This window comes from Pogona vitticeps, chromosome 4 (genome assembly GCF_051106095.1).
Source record: "Pogona vitticeps strain Pit_001003342236 chromosome 4, PviZW2.1, whole genome shotgun sequence".
Lineage (NCBI taxonomy): Eukaryota > Metazoa > Chordata > Lepidosauria > Squamata > Agamidae > Pogona > Pogona vitticeps.
Window position 1 is genome coordinate 214,028,032 of NC_135786.1, and position 26,483 is coordinate 214,054,514.

Here is a 26,483-nt window from a genome sequence, read left to right on the forward strand (position 1 = left end):
AAGGTAGGCTGCAAATTCATGTTTTAAATACATACTGTTGAATTCCCTTTCTGTGGGCTTAGTTCACCCCAGTCACTCACAAGTGTGTCTGTACAGTCCAGACCATAATGTGGCATAATGTGGCGCCCTACCTGGAAGTGGGGGCGCTCACCATCTTAGTACATGCGCTCGTAATCTCAAGATTAGACCACTGTAATGCGCTCTACGTGGGGCTTCCTTTGAGGCTGCTGCGGAAATTACAGGTGGTGCAGAATGCGGCGGCCAGATTACTTAGTGGAGTGAAAAAATTCCAACATATTTCGCCCACTCTGGCCGCATTGCATTGGCTGCCCATCAGGTTCCGCATCGACTTCAAAGTGCTAATGCTTACGTATAAAGCCCTAAACGGTTTAGGGCCTCGATACTTGGCGGAACGCCTACTCCCACCAAGTTCTACCCGGGTCACACGGGCGAGCCAGGAGGTGAGGCTGAGGAGCCTAACCCCGAGGGAGGCCCGGAAAGAGAAAACAAGAAACAGGGCCTTCTCGGCGGTGGCTCCTCGCCTGTGGAATAACTTACCTCCTGACATTCGCGGAGCTCCCTCGCTGGGCACTTTCAAGAATCTATTAAAGACCTGGATGTTTCGGCAGGCCTTCTCATAAAACTATTTTTTGACTTTCTTATCTCTTTATTGTCTTTTTTCTCTTTTACCTGTTTTTGTATTGGTTGTTTATTTTTATTGTATTTTAACGTTGTTGTAAGCCGCCTAGAGTAGTCCTCGCGACTAGATAGGCGGGATATAAATAAAATAAATAAATAAATAAATAAATAAATAAATGCAGAATAAATGCCTGCAGAGCAAATAGGCATGCACCATCTCTTCTCAACGTAATGCCTGGTATCTGGGAATTATATAGGGGTTGTAATCAAGAACATCTGTTAGATGCCAAAGTCAAGAATACAAGTATAAATAATTCAAGTCCATGATCATTTCTCCCACGTACTGCAGAGTGAAGGCCAAATACTCTTTATACTGAAAAAAATTAACCCACGATTATTAGATTAAGTGAGTTTTTTAGAATGAGAAAAACCAATTTTATAATGTTAATGGTGCTCAATTCTGTCCCATCCGATGTCTGTAATTTTTGTATATTCTCAGTGGCTTCAAGAAAAGAGATGATTATAGTTAATAGTTACCACAGTGAGTTAATGCAATTTAACTTATCCATGCATAAATCATCAGTTGACTTCTGCCATTATCCCCTGTGTTTTCAGTGGGGGAAGCCTAGTTTGTTGGACTCCCCTGAGGACAGTGGTTGTATATAAAATTATTCTTGGTCTCTTTCTTGTCTTAAAAGTTTAATATGAATAGTAAACTGATTATTTCACTCTATATTCCTGGAAATTTAGAACAATTAAGAACAGCATAATGCCACATAGTTATTCTGTTGAATGTTGATGTTGTCGTTAATGCAGTTGAAGGTAATTTTTATGGCTTTTTTGATGAAATAGTCAGCTGTAGATTAATTAGTCTTCTGTTCCGTAACTTCAGGATAATCATTGTCCCAAATTCATTTGGCATACATTTATGCCAGCAATAATTTATGATATCCTCAGATTGTACTGGCAAAAATTAATTTAAATTATTTTTTAACAAACTTCTTATCCCTATATTTGCGGTTCTGAAGCTGCTTAGCTCTCCCTTTTGCCCTGGGGAAGCATCTGGGAGCCAAAATTGCCACTGTCATTCCCAGTTCTATAAGTCTTGATACCTAAAACCAAAATTAAATTAATTTAAATTAAATGTTATTGGTGCCACTTGATACCATCATCAGCTTACATAACTTTATACAATAAGATTTTGTTCATTGATGGGTCAAATAAGGCATATAAAAAGAGCAATCTACTGGCACCTTAAAGACTAGTATATGTATTATACTATATGTTTCTGTGAACAACAGCCCGTTTCATTGGGGCATCTAGTGATTTAAGCATGCACACAGCATGACTTCATTAAACAAATGGTTACAGTTTTGCCAAAATGTATGTATTCTGTCCTGTTCATTTTTGTTTTAGCCTGAGATGTCCTCATTTGCTGTTTCTACTGAGCCATCTGTAACTGTATCAGAGAGTGAATCTGACAAGATACCTTCCCAAGTGCCACAGATGCTTCAAGACACAGAACTTCCTGTTTCTAGTGTTAAGCAAAACAGTGTGCCTCTGCCACAGAGTAAGTAATTCTTGGAAAGCATTCTTTTGTCTTAAAGCAACCAAAGAAATCTTAGTATAGATGTTGAAATAGTATAGCATAGATGTTGAAAAGAAGAGCCATGATAGGGTGCTACTTTTATGTGCCTGGTTGCAGCTCTGAGGGCTATCATGTTGTCTGATTATTCATTTCTCCATCAGTATTTCTTGCAGTAAAATTGTTTTATACATATAGGAACCTGTGTTGAAACAAGTGTTTTCTGAACATTAGTTATATCTATGTGGAAAAATGATAATGTTGTACCGTATTTTTTTGCTCCATAAGACGCACCTCTCCATAAGACACACCAAATTTTTAGGAGAAGAAAACAGGAAAAAATAATCGGTTTTCTTCTCCTAAAAATTGGTGAGCCTTATGGAGAGGTCCATCTTATGAAACACATCCTAGGACCCTTTGGAGGCTCACCCTGCCCCCCTGGGGGTCAGAGGGGGCGAAATCGCCACCTTCTGGGACTCTTCTGAAGCTTCCCAAGCCTCAAAAGAGTCCCAGAAGGTGGCGATTTTGCCCCCTCTGGCCTGGCGGGGGGGGAGGGTGAGCCTCCAAAGGGTTCTAGGGTGTGTTCCAGGACCCTTTAGAGATCCTGCCCCCCCAGGGGTCAGAGGGGGCAAAATCATGAGCTTCTGGGACTCTTCTGAAGCTTCCCAAGCCTCAAAAGAGTCCCAGAAGGTGGCAATTTCGTCCCCTCTGACCTCCGGGGGGCAGGGTGAGTCTCTAAAGGGTCCTGGACCACACCCTAGGACCCTTTAGAGACTCACTCTGCACCCCCGGGGGTCAGAGGGGATGAAATTGCCACCTTCTGGGACTCTTCTGAGGCTTCCCAAGCCTCAAAAGACTCCCAGAAGCTGGCGATTTCGCCCACACTGGCCCCGTGCGGGGGTGGGGCGAGCGTCGCAAGGGTCCTGGTGAAATCGCCAGTTTCTGGGAGTCTTTTGAGGCTTGCGACGCTCCCCCCCCCCCCCCAGCGGGGATGAAATTGCTGCCTTCGCTCCATAAGATGCACCGACTTTCCCACCCACATTTTTTTTTGGGGGGGGAGTGCATCTTATGGAGCAAAAAATACGGTAAGTTCTGCTGCTTCTAAAAACATGCAAAATAGTTTTAAATCATGAGTTTATCTAAATATATAGAAAAAATTGCCATAGTCATTACAAGCTAACAGAATTAGTTTTTGTGTGTTCCTTGTAATGCAGTAGAGTGAATTATATAGATGAACTGTACATAAATATATTTTACAATGAACATTCTCCTTGGTTTTTTTTAATATATAGCCAAGTCAGAAGAAAGCTGGGAATCCCCGAAACAAATCAAAAAGAAGAAAAAAGCTAGAAGGGAAACGTGAATTTTTTTTTTAATGGACATGTGCTGCAGAAACACTTGTTGTGAAGATTATGCTGTTTATGCAATAATTTGTGAACCTGTACAGAATTTTATATAAATTTCAACAGATTTTTTTTAAAGAACAAACTGCTTTGAACACAACCATCTTTAAAAACAAGAACAGAAGGAGAATAAGTTGGTGACCTAATTTAACAGGACATATAACAATACTGGAAGATGAATTGAAGAGTCTGTATTTTCAAACTATGGGGAAACTAATTTTTAGAAATTCTTGGCTTTACAGCATATTATCTATTTCATGTCACTGGACAGAAAAGATTGATATAAACATTCCCAATCATCTTTACAACTGATGTATCACTCTGAGTGACATTGATTATGAATTTGTTTAATACCCAAATCAAAGAAGTCTGGTTAAATAATCTGCCATATCTTTCTAATAGAGTATGTGAACTATACAGTTATGAGTAAAGGGAGAGGCTGGAGCTCCAGAAGCATTTACTTAGATATTGTCCCCAAACTTGAGTGGTAGTCTGCTTCAGAATAAGTGTGCACAAGAATTATCGCTACAATAATTTCAGTAAAATTACTTTAGTTTAAAAATGTGGCTTAGATGCAGAACTGTTATTGATGAAGTGAGATAATGGATCATAATTTCAGCATGGGTCATGAAGTAGCCTCTGGTAGTCTTCTACTTGAATTGCTCAGATAATATATTTTTAAGAAGATGGGCAGTATGCTCAAGATCAACCTCGTTTTTTTTTAAGGTAGTATGTTAGCTGTTGTCCTTTAAGGTTTATTCCCTATAATTTTGAGTCTGTTTTGTTTCTTCTCTGCTACCCACTTCTTTTTTAAATTATATGTCTCTAATCTTTTTTAAAAAACTTTCCATAAACTCTTCAGAAATGTGGTGGAGAAAGGACGAGGGGAAATAATAGCTTCAAACAGCTTTAATTGATGTTGAGACCACCTGTATCAGGAAGTGCTTTTTTTACTGCCTTAACCTATGTAGAATCTGCATCTAGTATTCTTAAATAGGATTAAGTGTTGTTGGTGGTATTTGGTTTTGTTTTTTTTTTTAATCATGCAAGTATAGCAATTGTGAAACAACTTTCCTCTTGAGATTACTGATTAAAATGGGAGTTGAGCTGCATCATTTTCAGGCACTGTAAGTACATCACATCAAGCAAGCAGGTATCTATCAAAGAATAGTGCATGCTCAACCATGTACACTGTATATAGCTTTTACAAATGTCTCTGTGTTTAAAGGACCATAATTAACATAACATGGTGAACATCTATTAAAAAAGCCATGATTTTTTGATGTGATTGGCTTAGGGGTTTTTTTCTTGTGGTAGGAAAATTGTAACAGCTGTAACCAATGGTACTTATTGACTCTCCCATAATGTGTCATTGTATACATCTGAAATTTTGGTAAAATTAACTTGCAATGCAAGAACAATTAAAGCAGCAAACTGAATTTAGTTGTATTGAAAACAAGCCTTATTAATTGATAGTGTTCCTAATGAATACTAATGTGCACAGGTATTAATTCCTGTTTCAGGAACATGGAAGATGTTTACATGTTCAGATGTTTTGTTTAATTCAGTGACATTTCTAAATCAATTTTGTTAAAATAAATTGAGCAAATTGATAGCATTGTGTTATTTATGGGAAAGGAGTTTTGCTTAGTCAGTGTTTTAATGGAGAGAAGGTGTTCATAAAAATATTTGGTGCTGAAATATTCAGTTTTCAGCAGTGATTTTTATGAAGGTACTGAACATGTGAAATCATATATGTTCTTTGCTGTAAATTCTTTTCATTGTTCATATATGTATGTGAAGTGCTCCAGATTTCAACCATTTCCAGTATTTAAAAAAATTCCCTTCTATCTACACTTGTTTAGATACAGATTTCAGTAAGAAGTGGGGAAATGGTAAGCATTGTTCAGGCCAGCCATGAAATTGGAAGTGAACAATGTCTCTGTTTCTTTTCGTGGAACCAATAAGTATTCATGCATTATGTAAGACCTTGTCCACAAGAGTGCTCCATCATGTCTCATATAATGAGAATTGTATGGTAGGAGGATTAGTAAAAACATGTCAGAAGCATTCTAATTGTTTTTAACACTGAAACCGTTTGTGGCAGTATTTGATAAATCATACTGTGACCCTGCTGTTCTAAATCATTCATAGGTACTTTCTATCATTGTAGTGGCAAAAATGAGTTGCTCTCTTTAAGTTCAGACCTCTTATAAGCCAGCTCTTATGTTTGCCAACATGTGCCCCCTTTTTAAGAGTGCATGTTCAATCAGCCTTGAGCAGTTGTTCTAGAAATTTTCTAGTGAAATGCTTAGGAAAATTGGGTTGGCTCTCGTTGTTTAAAGAATGCTTCTTTCACAGTTAGCCCAAAGTACAGTGGTGCCTCGCTTAACGGGCACCCCGTTTAACGATGAAATCGCATAGCAATGAAGATTTTGTGATGGCAAAAGCGATCGCATTCCGATGTTTTAAATGGGCAAAAAGCGCTTTGCGATGATTGGTGCCCTGTTTTGCTTACCGATCATCGCAAAGCGATGATTTTTTAACAGCTGATCAGAGGTTCCAAAATGGCCGCCGGTTTAAAAAAATGGCCGCCTTCTATTTTTTGGGACGAATTCCTTGCTTACCGGACAGCGAAAATGGCCGCCCTATGGAGGATTTTCGTTTAAAGGTGAGTCTGAAGCCCATAGGAACGCATTGAAGGGGTTTCAATGCATTCCTATGGGCTTTTTTAAATCGCATAGCGACGAAATTTCTTTGCAGCGATTTTTGCTGCACCAATTATCGTCGCTATGCGAGGCACCACTGTATCTCTGTGTGCAGTGATGGTGGGCAAAGTATAGCCAGCAGGTCACCTGAAGCTCCTGGGCCAACACATGCCAAAAAAGCGGGGGAGGATTGAACATGGTGATTTTATCTCCAGATCCCTCTAGGCAATATAAAATTTGCTGTTTGAATTCTATCCCATCTTCTATCGTTTTTCAGGCCTGAAATAGTATTTTAAAATAAATAGCTGGAAATGATGAAGCAGTCAGTATTTGTTTCTTAAAATGGCTAGTTCTTGTCTTTAAAAGGCCTACGACAATTCACATTCTGGGGAATGATGCACATGTACCCCATGTCTGGTAGAGTTCCACACCTCTGGTGTATAAAAACTGGATAGTAGTAAAAATGGAAGATCTTGTAAAACTGTTAAATAATTTATCTCTGCTGAGTTCACCACGCAGCTTTGTCCTGTCTTGTTAGATATGTGTAAGCCCATTGAAATTAATGAACTTCCTTGCAGCGACTGATAAAATGATGTCTTTGTTACTCCTGGGAAAAATAACACTAAGTGTTTAGTAGTCTGTGCAGTTTCTCATAATAGAGGAGTACATGATCTTTTGAAAATTTCAAGACCTGAGTCCAGAAAGGATAATGCTACCACCTAGTTATGAGCAAAGCAGGTATGCAAACAAAATTATGTTAAAATGTCTGCTACTCTGAATGTACAGAATAAGGTGTTTTCTGAATGGCAGTGTTGTCATTGATAAAAGTTGTAGCAACCCAGGAAAATAAACATACAGACACATGTACATCTTGGCCAGTACCCTGTTGCATAGCTCCACTGCACAGTGAGAATAATGTCATCCCACAGGAGCAGATTGCCACTAATTAAAGAATTGTTTGTTTGTTTTTTAATTTGGGGGGTTTGGAGCTTGCACAGGGATACAAAGTTGCATGCATGTTGAACACTGCCCAGTGTGGCCATAGGCTAGATGGCGCGGTATAAAAAAAATCAAATAAAATGCATCATGGAATTAAAAAATGAATTATTTATATAGCAGCAACCTGTTAGTGATATCACCCCCATTATGTGGGAAGAGCTAAGTAACTGGATACTGCCCCATTGGTTGACTTTAAGGCAGGGACAGGCTCCTGTAGTTCTCCTGTCTTTAGGTTCCAATTCCCACAGTTTCTTCCTATTGGGTATGCTGGCTAATGCTAATAGGAGTTTGGTCTAATAACAGAAGGCCACTGTTGCCTATTCTTGATCTATAGCCAACTGCATCCTGATAACTTCATGACGCAACCAAATGAGCCAGCTAAACATGTCCTCATAGTGAATGCACAGAATGTTTCCCAAAAAGTAATGTGGGTTTTGTAATTTTTGAAATCATTTGTATGCATAACTTTACAAAAATTGTGATATGTAATTGGGTAAGCATTGCATGTTTTAATCTTCCATGTTTTTTTTTCTTTTGGAGTTTTCTTAAGGAAAAATGTATAGAATTCATACATATTTGTTACAAAGTTGGCACCAGGTGGATGAAAAGTGTATTTCTGTTCTTTAATTTAAAAGAATTACAGTAGATAGCCATTATTTAATTATTTACTAAAGAATGTAAACATTAAAGGAAGTTTTCAAACCTTTACATAAATACCTTCTAAGTGTTCCTTTTTGCCATTCCCCCTTCCCTTTTACTAGTACTTTATTCTGCCTTCTCAATTTTCTATGGCTCAGCTCCATTACCTTTCAACTCCTTCAGAACAGTTTCTGGCATCCTGTGGCAAGGCCTACTTAGTAGAGCCAGTTTTGGCTTTTTCTGATGGCAGTGGAAGATGGTCATTTAAATTTTTCACAGTGTCCCTAAAATTGCATTACTCAAGGGGCATTGTAAGAAATTCAACTTGGAAAAAAAAATAAGACTTCTAGTAGCTTCATCAAAGCCCATGTGCCTGAGCTTGTAAAAGTTCCTTGTTTGAACAAGAATTTCTAGAATCCCCAGCAATGGGCATACAGGGTTGTGGGCACTCATAGATTTTGAAAACTGGCCCTGAAACGCTAGAGGTTTGATGTCAGTTAATGTGGGCAATATTAGATTAGATGAGCTAGTGTATAAGACATATTTCTATGAGTGGCCTACCCTCTTCTGATACAGATGTTTCTGTGATGCTTCTTGTTCCCCAGTTTCAGCTCTGTACGTGATTCTGACTTTGGTTTTGACATAGCACTTTCCTTTTCCCATAGAAGGTAGGATTTTCTAAAATCATTGAGTAGTGTGTCCTGCATAAGTTCAATCACATAGATGTGTAAGTACCATTGATACATCTCAGCTGGTGTCATGGCCCTGAATCCCATTCTGGCAGCACTAGTAAACATTTCAGGAAATTGTTTTGGTTGAGAAAGTTTGATGAGTTATATATGTGTGCAAAGCTCATACTGCAATCATACATATAATAGAAAACCTCATTAAATTTTAGATGGCTGTTTTTTTTAGCAAACCTGTGTAGGACAGTGCAAGTAAGTCTAATGAGCTCAGTAAAGCAAAGTGCATGGTTTTTCCCCCCTGTACTGTTTTAAATGTATGTTGAAGTGTTGCCAGATAAAATGCAATTTCAGTTGAATTAAAACTGGAGTAAATAGTATGGTGTGCTGGAGAGCTTTAAAAAGGAGATGAAAAATTTGACAGTTTTATTTTGTCCATCAATCTTTGCACATGAAAGAGTCCTTGAATGGAACTTCAGAGGAAATTAATTTAACATCTTGTTCTATAGCTGAGGGGGAAAACATTAACTGAACCAATCCATTCAATCTCTTAGCTAAAAGGAAAAAATATGTATGATGCTATGCATTAATTAAAGCAATCTTTTCTTGCTTTAGAACAGGAAGCCTTACTGTCTGTCTTTGACCTTCAGTTCTTGCCTAGATATCCCAGTGCTGTAGAGAGAATGTGAAAGGTTAACATATTCAGTCATGGTTTGAATATGATACATCTAGCATTGTGTGTGTCGATATGCTCATTTTTTTGTTTGTTCAGTTGTTTAGTCGTGTCCGACTCTTTGTGACCCCATGGACCAGAGCACGCCAGGCCCTCCTATCTTCCACCGCCTCCCGGAGTTGGGTCAAATTCATGTTGGTTGCTTCGATGACATTGTCCAACCATCTCATCCTCGGTCGTCCCCTTCTCCTCTTGCCTTCACACTTTCCCAACATCAAAGTCTTTTCCAAGGAGTCTTCTCATGCAATGCAGCTTTTCTGCCCTTCCTGTGTACTTCCCATAGTCTTTTGTAGATTACCATAGGTGCTCCAACTCTTACAATCAGCTCATGGGGCAAAGTGGAATCTGTTCTGCTAGAGCAGCATTTCCTGAATTTTTTGACATCGCACCTACTTTTTGAGTTTTGAGAAAACCTTGTGCCTCCCCATCTCTCCTTTACAATAATCTAACCCCCTTTTTACTTGAAAATTCAGTTTGGAACTAAAATACAAAAAACGATTGGCCAGAATCCTGTTGTAAATTCATTCTGATGTATGTGTAGTTGCATAAACTGCAATAGTGAATTGTTGTTAAGGAATGATTTGCTACTCACATTCCTGGTTGTGCACCAAGTTGCGTGACAACCAGAAATACAAGCAGCAGTTTGTTCACCGGTGGAAAATTGCTGCTGCAATTTATACAGTTGCATGTTATACCACTGTAAATTAATTCTTACAGGATTTTTGCCATTTAAACTGATTCAGTGATAATGGCATTTTAAAATAGAAATCTATAGAATCTGATGGAAAATTATTTTTCCATCTGTGAAAATCTCAGTCCCATGAATTTTCACATGCTCCAGTTTGGGAATCCACGTGCTAGAGAATGCCCGTCTGTGGGCAAACTGACATACAGGATTGTTGTTCATCTTTGTTTTTATTTTTAGGGTGCATGTCGTGACACAATAAAAACAAAAGTCTGGGTTGGGTGCTATCTTTATTGAACACTAAAAAGTTACAGACAAGGTGAGCTTTCTAGGCTTTCAGGACATCTGTTCAGCATAGCTTTTATAAACATGGGGGGGGGGGCTGAGAAAGAATCAAAGAGTCATGAAATGTCCAATAAATCTGAATTGATGTGCCCTTCTTAAAAACAGAGTGGCAAAAGCAAGAGAGACTACACGTCCAACATAAGCGTGGACAAGATTTAATTATTTGGGATTAAGTTATCATTTAAGACTCAATTTGCAATCCTTTGCTTATTTACTTGATTGCAGGAACTTATTATGGCTGTCTTCATGGTCCTGCCCCTAGAGAAGGTCCAAAAATTCAGAGAGCTATGTTGACCCTTAACAAGCTGGCTACAGCAGTTTTCATCTCTGAGGAGAAACATGTATTTGATAGTGGTCTTAAATGGCCATTCAGAATCAAGCATCCCCAGTACTTTGCATTACAACAGATTCAGTGATCAATATTGCTGCTGGGAAAATCTATAGTTGCACCTTTAATGATGAGCCATTGTTTCAGAAACACACATCCTCTCTCTTAACACTTGTAAATTACCTTATCTAAGGGGCAGCGAAATGGGCCATTTGATCAATATTTTCTTAAATAGCTGGCAAAATTTACAAGAGGAAGGTGCATAGGAGATGCAGGAGACAATTTGGACTGGGGGCGGGATTAGGAACAAGGGAAACATTCTGCTTACATATACTTGGGGGGAGGTATTATGGTATGAATAAGGGTATGTATGCTCATTTCAACACAAAGCCTTTTACTGATATGACAAGCTGACGGAAATGTTCCTAAATAAAAGTCTTATTTCAGAATGGTATTTGTATAATTGGCAACCTGTACTGGCAACAGAAAGCTGCAGTGAAAGTTGAGGATCAGATGATGTTGGATGCAGAAATATTTATTTTATAAATATGAAGATTATGAGGAGTAAAATGTATACTGTATATTCTTGCCTCTTTTTCAATTTGTACTGTGAGAACATCTTTAGAGAAGCCCTTCTGATTCAAATGACATCAATATTGTCAGCAACATTTGATACGCAGACAATAGATTATTAGTAGTAGCTGACAATTTGGATGGTCAGAAAAGGTTCTCTAGTAAACTCAGTGAAATAACTGATGAAAGTCTTTAAAAAATTACTTATCTAAAAAAACCTAATTCATGGTGATCAGTTAAAAACAGGCAATCCAAGGAATTCAGTTAAAGATACAAAATGAAGACAGGAAACATATTAACAAACCTAATAAGAAAGAAATCCAGTTGCCATTACTCAATAACCTCACCTGGATGACTTAGAATCTTCGCATATAACAAATATAACTACTTTGGAATTTGTCTGAATAAACAACTGGCATGATACCAAAATCTGAACAGAGGGTTCTGGAGCAGACTTCTTACAATGAAGAATGTAACATACAACTTAAAACTGGGTTTGAGAATGGACATTGCACAGTGTTAACGTTTGTTTCTGCTGTATGGCATGAAATGTTAACTAACATGCTACTATGAAAAAGGGGGAAAGCATATGAAAGGTGGGTTTATTGCAACATACTAAAAAACATCTTGGAACAAGAGAGTGATGAGGGATGAAGTGCTAAGAAGAATAAAGACCAAGAAATGATTTAGCTTTTAAGATGTTAAAAGCTAGAACACTTCGATAATGTATTGAGAAAACGGACAGATCGTTGCAGCTGATAATTAATGGTAAACTCAGTGTGAAAAGAGTTGGAAAGGGAAAAAGTGACTGAGAGATTGGTTCAAGAGAGGAGAGCTGCTGCATCCTATTCAACACAGCCATGATCATGTCTGACCTCCAATTTAGTTATGTGCTGTCAAGTTAGAATCTGTATAGCAACCCTAAAAGAGGTAAGTGAAAGAAAAATGAGATTAAAAAGAAAAATGAGATTTTAAGGAGTGGTTTTAACGGTTCCGGTGAGTTTCCATGGCAAAGGAGCGATTTGAACCCTAGTCCAACACTCTATAGGGACGTGGTGCTGCTGCAGGTTAAACCACAAAGCCTCGGCTGCAAGGTCAAAAGACCAGCAGTTCAAATCCACGCGACGAAGTGAGCTCCCGTCACTTGTCCCAGCTCCTGCCAACCTAGCAGTTCAAAAGCATGCAAATGTAAGTAAATAAATAGGTACCACCACAGTGGGAAGGTAACGGTGTTCCGTATCTAGTCACGCTGGCCATGTGACCACTGAAACTCTTTGGACAAATGCTGGTTCTATGGCTTGGAAGCAGGAATGAGCACCATGCCCTAGAGCACTGGTTCTTAACCTTTGTTACTCAGATGTTTTTGGACTGCAACTCCCAGAAGCCTTCACCATCAGCTCTGCTGGCTGAGGTTTCTGGGAGTTGCAGTTCAAAAACACCTGAGTAACAAAGGTTAAGAACCACTGCCCTAGAGTCAGACACGATTTGACAAATTGTCAAGGGGAACCTTTACCTTTTCCATCACTCTATCCACTACACTGCACTGGGGTTCCCTCAGGAGAAAAAGACAAGGAAGGGGACACTATCAATAGATCTATCATTATATATTGCCTGTGTATTCTGTTAAACAAATCCTGTTTATCCTTCAAAATTATTTTTCTATCTTTTGTAAAGAAAAACCAACAAAAAATCTTGTGGCACCTGAAGAGAAATAAGTTTTATTTGACATATTCTTTCTGTGGACTGCAGAACACTTCCTCAGATGCATCGGTCTTAAAATATCTCATAAAGTCAGACCGGACAGAATTCTGACTCCTGTCCTCTGAAGATGCCGGCCACAGAGACTGGCGAAACGTTAGGGAGAACAACCTTCAGAACACGGCCAAAGAGCCCAAAAAAACCCACAACAACCAGAAAATCAAAGTCCTAGTCTCTGGTTTTGCAGATTGTGTACAAAGACCCAATGGGGTGAGATGTCCACACAGCTAGGAAACAATTTAGTTGTGAGCTAACAATGCAGCTCTTTCTACTACAGTAGTTTTATAGGCTATATAGACCCTTACATACAATGATAATATAGTCGTGCAAAAACGATAGTCGGTTGAATAATCCGTGGATCTGGTTCGGAGCATTTGTCCTCTAGCTAGAATTATTTCTGAGGATGCCCTTGCCCCGAAGATCAGTCCCGTGGAACAGCTGCGTAAACGTGGGCTGCATCCACGATCTCACTCAGTTCTATGATCTCTTCCCGTCCCCAACCCCCCCCCCCCTTACCCACACCCTGCAGCCTTTCAGCGCGAATTCATTTGGCATCTTCTTTTAAATATTCAAGCTCGGAGTCACTGAAAGGGCATCGCCGCGGAAGCACCACCCAGCCAGGCGCCAGGGCCCTCCCGTCAATTGCAAATTCCCTTACATTTCCATAGCTATTTCCCCGCCTGACCTGCAGGGGAGGGGGAAGGATTAAGAGCCCACAATCCCATATGCTCAGGCTGTGACTCACACAAACCGGTTAAAGGTGTGCGTGGAGGAGGAGGGAGGGGGGCGCCCGTATTTAATTGATTGCAGCAAAACCAATGAAGTAATTCCTTGCAGACTAAGAACTGGTGCCATCTCAAGTCCTTCTGCAGGGAGAAAGGTGGGATATAGGAATTATATACAGTATTTGGAAGCACTCCTGTCCTCCCTCTGAATGTGATTTCGGGTTCAAGGTTTTCTGATGAGCAGCGAAAAATTTCATTTACTCGGACGTCCCATTCTCCATTTCAGAGGCATTTCTCTCCCCCCGCCGCCGCTTTCGAGTGACTATGTTTCGGGATCGGCCTACCAATAAAGCGATCCGAACCGGACACTTCGCCGCTCTCTTTAGCCGTCGGCGTTAAAGCCAGGCTACGGGACCGAAACCTCGACCCGCCCTGCGGCTCGACTCCCTTTTTTTTTTCCTTTTTCGCCCGGCGCCCTCAGGGCACGCGTTCACCCATTCTACCCCCCCGACACACACACACACACACACACACACACACACACACACACACACACACACACACACACACACACACACACACAGAGAGAGAGATTGTGCTGCCGGGGGGGGGTTTCAAAAGCTCCGCCCCCCTCGCTCCTGGCAGGCTGGAAGGGTGGGGGGAGCCTGGTGATGTCACCGGCCGGCGATTTCCCGCCCCATTCCCTCGGCCGCTGCGCAGATCCCAGGACGCGCGCGCCTGCCTGCCTGCCTGCCTGCCTGCCCGGCCGTCTCCTCCTCCTCCTTCTCCTCCGCCGCCTGCAGTTGGAGTTCGGCCGCCGGTGCGTCGCGCCTCGGGGAGATTTTTCGCCCCCGGAGCGGTTGGCGAGAGCGGAGCAGCGTTTCCCCCTCTGCGGCGTTCCGGCCTTGGCGCCTGGGAATCGTTAGCCGCCGCCATCCTGGAGGGATCCGAGGCCCCCGCGATGAAGATGCCGAGCTCCCCCTGGGCTCGCTTCTATTCCAACAGTTGCTGCTTGTGCTGCCATGTCCGCACGGGGACCATCATCCTGGGCATTTGGTACCTGGTAAGGAAGCCACGCGGGCTGGAGAGCATTTAGTGCGCGAGGTCGCTCTCTGGCCGGCTGCAGTGCCCGAGGCTGGGAGTTCAGTTTCCCCGGGGTGCATCTCCTGTATGGCCTTGGGCAAGCTGCCCAGACCCGGGAGCCCCCCCCCCCCAAAAAGGGGGACCATAAACCACTTCTGAGTACCGCCTACCTAGAAAACCTGGGAAAGGATCGCCCTCAGTCAGAGCTGACTCGACGGCACGCGATTATTAAGGAAGCGACGCGGGTTTTCTTTCCCAAAGCGGTAGGATTAAGAGTGGCTTTAAGGCCAGGCATGCAGGTGCTAGCCGTGGCGTGGGCGGAAGGAGCGGCGGTTCCAGGAGGGGGGGCAAGGTAGTGCCGCCACCCCCTTCCCCCCCCCCCTTAGGGAGTCCAAAAGTAGCTCAGCAGCACAACCCTTGACTTCTCTCCCCCCCCCCCCGCCCGTCCCAGGAAGGCGGGCGTGCAAGCAGCGGGAAACGATCCCTCTTCTACCTTTTTCCCCATCGCTCTTTCTCCGGGCAGGAGCGTCTGAGGGGTCTTGCCTAGAGAGAGAGAGACACACACACAGAGGGCAGCTGTGCTGCTGAGGGTGCTTTCTCCCCCTCCTCATCCTGCACCATCCGCTGCTGACTTCATGTCATTTCAGTGTGAAGGATAAAAGAACATGGAAATGTTCCTTTATTTTTATATTTACATATTTTAAAGAGTGCTGTTGCCAGAATTCCTGAGCCAGCCGTCCAGACTAGTTCCCCCAAAAGGGAATTTTTCTTCAGGTTCTGCCATAAACTATGCTGAAGATGCTGGGAATTGTCCGGGAGACAGGAACGTTTCCCAAGCTCTGGCGTGAGGACTGGGCTCTGTGGGGCCACCACCTCCTGCTGCCTTGTTACCCACCCAGAGAGAAGTGTTGGTGCACAAGTGGGCATGCAGATTGCCAACATTCTCCCTCAGGCAGCGCCATGGCGGTGGTGCCAGCCTGCTGCATCTCCTCTCCTCTCATCCCATAACAGTGCAAGAAAAGAGCGAGGTGAAGCCAGTGGTGGGTCCTGTCGCTGGTCTCCTCGGCAGCAGAACAGGAGTGCCAGTCTCCCTGCTGTGTTTGTGCTCCCGTGGCAAGGCTGCAGTGGCTACTCCCCCCATGCTTTACCTCACACACATGTTCCTGGCCTGTTGTGCCTTTGGTCCCCTCCCGCCCTGATGCCAGAGGGCGAACAAACCCAAAGGAGAAGCTGCTCCCCCCATAGCTTCTGGATCATCTGCCTCTCTCTTAATTGTAAGCCGCCTAGAGTGGTCGAATAAGACCAGATAGGCGGGATAGAAATCAAATAAATAAATAAAATAAATAAATTGAGTGGCACAGAGACCCTTCCCTCCATGCCTCCCAGAGAGATGGGGAAGCCACCAAGGTCCAGTAGGATCATCATTTCTCAGTGTCACCCAGGAGTGAAGAGCCTGCCTGGGACAAGGGGTGCAGTAAGCTGTTGCTCCTGTTGCTTGAAAGGGACAGGCTGAGGTGTACCTGCTCTGTCTCCCACTCTCTCCTTCTTCTGTGGGCAGGATCCTCACTTCTGTCCCTGCCACAAAGAGAGTGAGGAAGCTCAGGTAACAAGTGGGAAAAACTCTCTTCAAGAGGGAGGCTGCCTGTAGAGAAGGGGCTCCCTTTTGTCTTTCCCTCCTATAAGCAATATATTTTCTCTCTGTGTGTCTCTCTTGCATGGGCTATGAAATGTACAGGAGGCATGCCTCACAGAGTTGTGGTGAGGAAGAGATAAAAGATACAGTAGTGTTATTATGCTCTGAGATTTTTTTTCTTTCTTCCATTAAATTATCAGGTACGTTTTTCTTTTTAGACTTAGTAGTGTGGAGTAGGGCTGCCCCCCTCTACTACTGTGGTGGTGGCGGTGGTGCTACAAAGCTAGAGATTATTATTCAGGAACCACTCCCAACCACTTATCTGCTTGTTACCTGAGGCTGTTCCCAGAGCGAGGGTGGGGCAGCACCCACCAGGTGAGGCCTACCCTTCCCCAGGGCTGTTCTCCTTCTAAAGTTCTGGGTCTTGTTTAACAAGGAACTGATCTCTTGGGTCCTGGTATGCATTTTATGTTGGTCTGCCTTACCTCAGGCCTTTGAGTCTGGGTGAAAGGGGAGTAAGCGGTTCGTCCCCACCCCTCCACAGATGAGGAAAAGGTGTTTGTGGAATTCTCTGCCTTGGGTGCTGAAATATCATTGCAATTTCTCCTGAGCGGGATAAGGGAATCTTTTGTTTTTCCTCAGGGAACAAAGTATCTTAGGCCAAAACCAAGATCTGTGACTTGACTGCAGGGCTTTAAAGCAAGTGCCGAGTGCTCTTGTCTTCCTGGTAAAGAAGGCGGCAGCAATAGTAAACCATTTAACCTATCTCCATGCAACTGCCCTGAGAGAAAAGTATTGCTATAGGCAAGGGTCAAAGCAATATGAGATATAAATCAGTGCCTTTTATCTGCAGCATTTGCTTGGGAAATAAGAATTTTAATTAGCAGTGCATAAATTATGTTGAAGTATATGGACTGAAGCAGTTGCCTCAGGCTAATTTGGGGTATAATGAAATGGAAGTATTTCTCTCTCCCCCTTTCTGCTTTTTGTGGGGGTATTATTAAATTCATTAGTTGAAATCCTGTTGGTTAGCATTGTAAGTCACACTAAAGTAGGCTTACTGAATCAATGAGGGTTCAACTCTGCCATCAGTTCAATTGATTCAGATGGATCTACTCTAGTTGCTACTTTAGCATAGTAAATGGCAATTAGAGTGAGCCCATTTGAATCAGTGGAACTTAGGGTGGTATTGAATCATCAAATCCTCATTGATTCAGTAGGACTACTCTGAACTAAGCAACAAGATTGGAATCATTATTGCTTAGATTTTACTGCCAGAAAGGAGAAGCTGTGCATGTGGAATTCTGATTTTCCTTAGGCGCAAAAAATAATTGTACTTAGGTTTGGGGGAGGGAATGGGCAGCTATCTTCTGTTCTGTTTGAAGCAGTGAACTGTCTTGGGCTCAAGTCTCACTTAGTTGCCTGTTTTATGAATGCAAAGTGGGAGAGCTTAGACTTTAACAATGTCTGGAAAATAGACAAACTGCCAAAAGTGTATAGATTTGGTGTCTGTCTTTCTAACAATGTTACAAGCACTGTACAGTAGGGACTATGCAATAATATTTGTGGAGTTTTTAAAAATATGTATTTGGATTAGAAATGTGTCATGGAATCATGACACACAATAAATGGGCAACAAATATTTCATAGAAAGTGTGGGGAGACGGAGAGAACACTGCATGGATTCAGACTAAGTTAAGGGGATCTGTTATCAGTGGGATTTAAGCTACTTGGGTGCAGGGGAAGGACAATTTTGGTACCCACTGTGGGGTAGTGGATAGAGTGAGGGACTAGGACTCAGCAGGACATATGGATTTAAATCCCTTCTATGTCATGGAAATTTACCTGGCGGATGAGGCAGCATTGATAAAACCACTCCTTGAATATCTTGCTTATCTTACAACTTGTTAGCCCATAAAATGCGCCCCCCCGCGCGCGCACACACACACACACACACACACACAGAGAGAGAGAGAGAGAGAGAGAGAGAGATATGGATTATGTCAAGATCTGAATCCAAACAATTGTCTTGTGAGATTCTTGGTGCATTAGAAAACAATTTTGTATTTCAGACTTTTAATTCCATATTTGCCTTTAAGGTACTTGCTCTATTTGTATAATGAGGAGGACAGAAGAGTTGGTTTTATTTTTTGCAATATCTTGGATCATGTTTTAGTTATACTGCAGAAGGACAAATCACTACATATTTCATTTCTCCATCTGTAAAAAGACACTGTACTTCCCTGGACTGTTGTGAAGAGGATTATGATAAAGATTATAAAGCAATCTGTCAATTGAAAATGCTATGTAAATGATGAATCAGAATAGCTAATGCTTGAAAAAAATTGTGTTGAATGAGAAGAAACACTATCTAGTTATTTCTTGTCTGTCAACTGCTTTTGCTGCTCTTATATAAAAATTGGTTCGTGTTTGGATGGGAAGCTCGTAATTTGACACAAAAACAGCATGTAAATATTAACAGAAAAGTCCAGTGTCTTCTGGAGTTTGCCAGTCCTGCTTGTAGGGGACTCTTGTTAGCAAATTTAGGCAATTATGACTAGAGCTGGTAGAAGTTAGCTGTTTAGACTGCAGTTCTCAGAATCCACCAGCCAGTGTGCCAAGCATGGAATTCTGGGAGGTATAATCAAGGCAATTAGCTTTTCTTCCCTGATCAGAAACAGTTAGGGTTGAATTATAGAAATTGAAAGTCTTGTTTGCAAAATGCATTGATTACAATTTTTTTGGTCTGTCCACAAGACATTGGTGCAATGATCTGAAGTAGTGGGGGGTTTGAACCACGAAATCTCAGATTGTTTGATTTTTTTAGTGGTCTAGAAATTATCACCTGCTCATGTGTTTGCATTACATTGATTTTGTTATAGTTTACAGCTAAAATTGCTACAACTTTAGATACTGTACACTTCACAAGTTCCTTATTGATGTCTTGTTTTTGCTACTCTGCAGTAGTAATTCAGTAACCCACCTTCTCCCTCTCTCCACATTACAGTATCTTGGCACATTGCCTTTTTACACTGGCTCCTTGAATTTTCTAACTTTAGTTCATCGTTTTCATTGTGTTTCTGCAGGATGCTGACTTCAGCAGCTAATGCTGCTTTTCAGAAGGCAGGTTATTTCTGGAATACTAACCCTCTAAGGAGATGTATTATTAGCTACCTAATTCTTTATACCGTAATTCCCTTTGGCTGCCACAGTTTGTAAGCCCACAGACCTTGCAGATCAGCCATGAACTATTTGAAGTGCAGCACAGGGAAAATATGGAGATTGTGAAATGCAGACAAAATCCAGTTGATGTAACATCTGATTTAAATACCAAGATAAGATGGTCTTTTTAAAAAAATGTTAAAGGGGGTGGATCTGAGCATGCTTAACCACATTTTCCACATCCAGTGGAGAAGCCATCCCTCAGTAGTGCAGTACATTCTTTTATTAACAAGCACCCTTTTATTGTTATTTCATTTCTGTGCTACCTTTCTCCCATAAAGGGGACTCAACGAGTTTCACATTAATTTAAATGCAAGTAAAGTGAAAAGCACAATACATTATTCAGTTACACAGTTAAACATAGAATAGTACAGAAATCATCTCAAAGCATAATTTAAGAATCTTTAAATTCACAATTAAAATAGTCCAAAAATAGTTAAAAACATAGATGGGTATCTGCGCCATTTCAAAACATGCTTGCAGCAATCTTTTAAATACTGAGTCTTGGGTGCCTCAGCTTGTGACCTCTTGAGTTAGATAATTTGGAAATTAAAGATGCAGTGGCTTAATTTAGGGGTAATTTATTGAGAACAATTAAAGCATACTTTAGAAGCAGAGATAGAAGACATTGCCTTTCTAGCTCTAATAATCACACCCATAACATGCCCACTGGCCAGAAATGTAGCCCCCAAATCAAATAAAGATCCAGAAACTGATTAGAAGCATTTAAGCCCCCAAATAGGAGTTTCTTGGCATTTTGTGGATGTAACCTGGGTCTCCCTAATCCCAATTTTACACTATGTAAATGTTGTAGCAGATGCTCTCAGTTTTGATCTGACTGGTGTGCACAAAGACCACAACACTTTTAAGACCACAGCTTTATTATTTGTGCATTTTAAACATTTGTCTGCTGTTACTTTAGGTCGTATTAAGTCATGCTAATTTCTGCCAAGAAATACCTTTTTTTACTGTTAACTAAAACCCTCAGATTAATTGGGAATCAATATGGCATAGATTAATTCAAAGTTCAGTAGCATATTGCAAATGGGGATTTGGTGTGTGTGGAGGGGAGTCAATTGGATCCTGAAACAGACCCAATTTCTCTTACAGTTTTGGCCCATCTTGCTGACTTGTAATGAAATCCATTTCCCAGAAGTCAGTGATAACATTTTGTTAGAATTCACAGCTAATAACATGTACTGTTTTGTCACCTGGTACAAAAATTTGAGCTATTTAGGAGCCTGTTTTTTCCATTTCATAGGGACGTGGTGGCGCTGCGGGCTAAACCGCAAAAGCATGCAAATGCAAGTAGATAAATAGGGACCACCTCGGTGGGAAGGTAACAGTATTCCGTGTTTAAGTCGCACTGGCCATGTGACCACGGAAGATTGTCTTCGGACAAACGCTGGCTCTATGGCTTGGAAATGGGGATGAGCACCGCCCCCTTGAGTCGGACACGACTAGACAAAAATTGTCAAGGGGAACCTTTACCTTTACCATGGACAGAGGTAGATTATAACTGGAATGAACTCATTGGACAACAACATGACCCAGGCAACCATTGCAGGTTTTCTTTGCAAGGCATTTTGTATGAAAGAGTGTGCTTAAATTAATAATGATATCACAGCCTTTTCTCAGTTAGGTAGCACCTCTTATCAGTTTTAACATTTCTAGAAGGTAATGGGTTGGAGAAGATTTTGCTAGAGGTTCTGTACAACTATTTGAATCCCATAAAAGAGGCATCACACTACACATTGAATGGTAATTTGATCCAGCTTTTCACAGTGTTTCCAATTAATATATTAACACAAAATAAAATCATTAGCAGGTATGTGCAGTTATAATCTGGACTTTTTTTCCTCGGCTCTAAGAGTCCCAGTTTCTCCCATCCTTTTCATTTTGTTAGTCCATCACCACTGTAATTGTAAAGCCTTGATTTTATGGTGTAATTCCCCTCCCCGCCTTTCTAAAATTACAATAATTTACAACCTTGCATGTAGATGAAAATGGCTCATGAACAACTGCCCTTGAGACTTCTTCTAAAAAGCTTTTACAAATATTTATGAATGAACACTTCAGACATGAAATAAGGAGACGATGGCTGCATTAATAATGTGCTTTTGTCAGGATGAATAATGCTAAGAATAGCGTAGCTTTTGGTCTGGAATTTATTATCTATTAATATTCAGGACAGAAAATGGACGTGAGCCATTGAAATCTGACATAGATTCCAGTTGGTGCTAATTTCGTTTTGCAAGTGTGTTGGGTTGTTCTGGAAGTTATAGTTCAAAGAATACAATTTTTCCAGATTCTGCTTTTTCAGGTCACATTGTCTGTCTAGACTAGCATTGTCTGCTGTGACTAGAAGCATCCCTCTCCCTCTTTTATGCCTGCCAATTGCTATGTGTTTTAAAATGAAGGCGCTAGGAATTTAAAGTGGGATTTTATGTTTGCATATGTTGAGCTCTAAAATTGGGCCAAAGCTTTGGTGAAACTATTAGTTTTAGATCCTGGACTTACCCGTATTTTTCGCTCCATAAGACTCACCTTTCCATAAGACGCACCAAATTTTTAGGAGAAGAAAACAGGAAAAAAATTAGCTGCTTTCTTCTCCTAAAATTTGGTGAGCCTTATGGAGAGGTCCATCTTATGGAACACACCCTAGGGTCCTAGGGTGTGTTCCAGGACCCTTTGGAGCCTCCCCCTGCCTCCCTCGGGGGCCAGAGGGGGTGAAATTGCCACCTTCTGGGGCTCTTCTGAGGCTTCCCAAGGCTCAAAAGAGCCCCAGAAGGTGGCGATTTTGCCCCTTCTGGCCCCCGGGGAGGCAGGGTGAGTCTCCAAAGGGTCCTAGAACACACCCTAGGACCCTTTGGAGACTCACCCTGCCTCCCCCGGGCAACAGAGGGGGCAAAATAGGCAGCTTCCAGTACCTTTTCTGAGCCTTTCCAGGCTCAGAAAAGGTCCTGGAAGCTCCCAATTTTGCCCCTGCTGTCCCCGTGGGGGGGTGGGGGAGGGTGGCAAGGGTCCAAGGGAGGCTCCCAGGACCCTTGCCACCCTCCCCCCACCTCCCACGGAGCCGGGGGGGGTAAAATCACCAGCTTCTGAGAGTGTTTGGAGGCTTATCAAGCTTCCAAACACTCCCAGAACCTGGCGATTTCGCCAGGGCTGGCCCCGTGGGGGGGGTGGGGGGGTGGGAAGGGTCATGGGAGCCTCCCTTGGACCCTTGCCACGCTCCCCCCCATGGGGCCAGGGGGGGTAAAATCGCCAGGTTCTGGGAGTGTTTTGAGGCTTGGAAAGCATCAAAACACTCCCAGAACCTGCCGATTTTGCCAGTGCTGGCCCGTGCGTGGGTGGAAGGAGCGTCGCAAGGATCTGAGTGAGCTTCCAGGACCCTTGTGACGTTCCCCCCACCTGGAAGCTGGCGATTTTGCCGGTGCTGGCCCCGTGGGGGGTGGGGGAGCCTCGCAAGGGGGGACGCTCCCCCCCACGAGGCCAGCAGCGATGAAATTGCTGCATTCACACCATTAGACGCACTGACTTCCCCACCCACATTTTGGAGGGGAAAAAGTGCGTCTTATGGTGCAAAAAAATACGGTAAATTATATTGCAAGGTAGGGGACTTAAGATAGCCTAGCACATGATTTGATTTGTGAAGTGTACAGTTGTGAAGAACATTAAGACACAATTCATATATCTTTTATTTCCTGCATTCCACCATTTGGGGTTAACAAATGTTCTTTCATTCCTTATATATTAGAGCTAGAGAAAAAGGAAGCGTTTGACAATTTCAATCCTTTAAAAAAAAACAAAACAAATTTTTGTTGAGTGTGGGTAAGATTCCAGTAGCTGCTGGAAGGCATGGAATTTGATCCACTAGTTGTACCCATTCCATTGGGAAAAGGGCACCGTGTGTTATTAATGTATATTTGATTGATCTTTTTGTCAGAGGAAGAGAGAGAGTTAATGTACTGTGAGCTGCTCTGAAATATTGATGACTTTAAACATGTAAATAAACTAAGTACAACTGCACATTTGAAAGCGATATCTTATTCTGTAGGTGGTACTGCACAGGAGAAGCGTCATCGAAGCTACCAACATGAATTTGACCAAAGTCTGGGAGGCAGTGGAAGACAGGAGGGCCTGGCGTGCTCTGGTCCATGGGGTCACAAAGAGTCGGGCACGACTTAACAACTAAACAACAACAACACACGAGAAGAGAGTACTGTCATAAGAACGGTGCACAAAGTATGACCCTCCAGTCTCTGTTAGACTGCATGTCTTGGAGCCATTGGCTGTGTTGACTAGAACTGATGGGAGTTGCAGTCCAGCAACATGTGGAAGGCTACACTTTGTGCTACTTTTTTTTTAAAAAAGCTGTATAATAAAAATTGCCCATCTTTAGATAGCACATTTGAGCTCCCCGTTTTTGTAATGCACCATATTCTCAAAATTATATTTCGTTATGGTTTTTGAGGAGACATAGAGCATGTAGTTGGGAAAAGACACACTGGTGTCCTGGAACTGTAATAACTAAGAGTGGCTTAAATAGGAGTATGGCTTTGAGAACTACCATATAGATAATGTGCACACATGTTTGTTTCTGTTCCACAATGTTGGTGGGTGTATTGGGCAACCCCCCATCTTCTGTTACTTGGCCACTGAGAAGCAATGGGAGTTGTAGTTCAATGACATCTGAAAAGCCACATGTTCCCCTTTAGGGGGAAAAACAGTAGTCTCTCACAGTCATTTTAATAGCTTCTAGATGGCCACTCCATTAAAAGCAACTGGCCTATAATAGTTACAGTAGGACATATCTATAGAATCAGTGTCCACAGTTTTGCTTATCCGTGGTCTGAAAATGTTAAAAGAAAAAAAACTATTATCCACAGGTTTTTGGCATCCATGGGATGGGAGGCTTAGAACTCACCCCCAGTGAATACTGCAGGCCTAATGTATTTCTTAATAAAATGATACTGAAGTTGGTACTGATTGGGGGTGCCAAGTAGTGATAAAAACAAATACAATTAAAACATTAAAATGTAAATAAAAAGAAAACACCACCAGCAAAACAAGTAAAACGCTCCTCAGAAATAACCCTGCTTAAAATCAAAGGCACATTTTCCATTTATATTTCAGAGGGATTTTGGAAGTTGTAGTAAAAAACAAACTCCTTTTTCATTTTCTGGTCCACCTCCAGACTAGTCTAGCTGAATTAAGACCTTAGACATGCCCCACACATACCTGACTCCCCCCCCCCCACAGGCCACCACTGGGTGTTAAAGCTGTCTGAGGTGCAGGAGCAGGATTCCTATACTTGTTTGGATCCCATGTACAAAACCCTCTTGCTACTCTTCACTTATAAACATTCATTCATTTACTAATGCTGACAGGCAAGTAATAGAAGCTGCTCTTTGCAAACCTGTGTCCCAGCAATTATATACAAACAAATGCTATCTTCTTTCTGAGAGAAATTGAATAGCATTTTCTTTGTTCTCAGTTGTACATTTCTGTGTTTGTGCAGACAGGCGCCCTGAGCATATTTTCCACTCTATGAATTTCTAGAGATGGTTGTTTCACCAAAGCACCCTTGTAAGGATGGCATGACATACTGCAGTGCTTTCATGGCAGAAGGCAAATTCTGAGATTCTATAACATGGGGATTTGTCATTTTTATGTGAGAGACACATTTTAGATTCTTATCTTTGGGCCTCATTATTTTCCTGCCATTTCCCTAATAAAACCCCAGGAGAACATAAGATTTTTCCTTATTGTACTTTCCCCCCATGTAGCCAGAAAATGATTGCTCTGACTAAAAGAAGGGACGTGGTGGCGCTGTGGGCTAAACCGCAGAAGCCTGTGCTGCAGGGTCAGAAGACCAAGCAGTCGTAAGATCGAATCCACGCGACAGTGTGAGCTCCCGTTGCTTGTCCCAGCTCCCGCCAACGTAGCGGTTCGAAAGCATGCAAATGCAAGTGGGGTGGTACAGTGGCCATTTGGGAAAACATGCTCCCAATCCACCTCTACCTAGGACAAAATTCAGTGAATTCTTTCCTCTGGTGTAACTATTTCTATTCATAACAATCTCCCCTTCTTGCTGTAGCCTTCTTTGTTAAGCTTCTCCCTGCCCACAGGAGGCCAGGGTGGCTCCATCTTTGCTGCCCTTCCAGAAGCAGGCAAAGACCTTTCTCTTCAGGCAGGCTTTCCCTCAATGACAGGCCGCCTGAGTGAGGTCATTTAACTGATTGTTGTGCCTTACTGCTTTGAATGTGTTGTTGATGTTGCTTTTGTTTGCCATTTTAATCTGGCGTTTGTTTGATCCTTTTTAGTATTTGTAAACTTACTGTTTTGAGCTTTAAATATTGTCTTTTAATGACATAAATTGCCTTGGATCTTTTTTAAGGAGAAAGGTGGAGTAAAAAAATATTTTAAATAAATAAGACCTCATACCTGCAGCTGCTTCCACATAGTATTCTAATCTTCAGCCATCATCCTGTTCCCACTCAGTTTTAACAGATAACTGTTGTAAGCCTGTTCTTAGAGTAGGAAGGACAGTTTTCCAAATGGGACTTGCTTGTGAGCAGACATTATAGAAGGATCTTGACAGCAGGAGGAAAGAGTGTGGTGAAAAATGTACAGTGTGGGAGCCAGTCATGCTGTATTATTTATAAACGGTTGTGAATTTTTAGATGAAGAGCAGTATGGAAGTAGAGTAAAATAAAATACTGCATGAAGCTGCTGCAGC

At 41.9% G+C, this 26,483-nt stretch overlaps 2 protein-coding genes across 6 annotated transcripts in view; both read left to right on the top strand.

The window, feature by feature from the left end:
* Positions 1 to 8,048, top strand: part of MTDH (metadherin) — a 37,529-nt gene extending 29,481 nt beyond the window's left edge. For all 5 annotated transcript variants that reach the window (XM_072999161.2, XM_072999160.2, XM_072999162.2 and 2 more), the window contains 2 exons: positions 2,056 to 2,209; positions 3,517 to 8,048. In XM_072999161.2, the coding sequence (XP_072855262.2) occupies positions 2,056 to 2,209; positions 3,517 to 3,587 (225 nt within the window). In that variant the 3' untranslated portion in view covers positions 3,588 to 8,048. The remainder of the gene's footprint in view (positions 1 to 2,055; positions 2,210 to 3,516) is intronic.
* A 6,468-nt stretch (positions 8,049 to 14,516) lies between these two features.
* LAPTM4B (lysosomal protein transmembrane 4 beta) overlaps positions 14,517 to 26,483 on the top strand; it is a 56,401-nt gene continuing 44,434 nt past the window's right edge. The window contains exon 1 of the mRNA XM_020785306.3: positions 14,517 to 14,866. Coding sequence (XP_020640965.1) covers positions 14,765 to 14,866 — 102 coding nt within the window. The 5' untranslated portion in view covers positions 14,517 to 14,764. The remainder of the gene's footprint in view (positions 14,867 to 26,483) is intronic.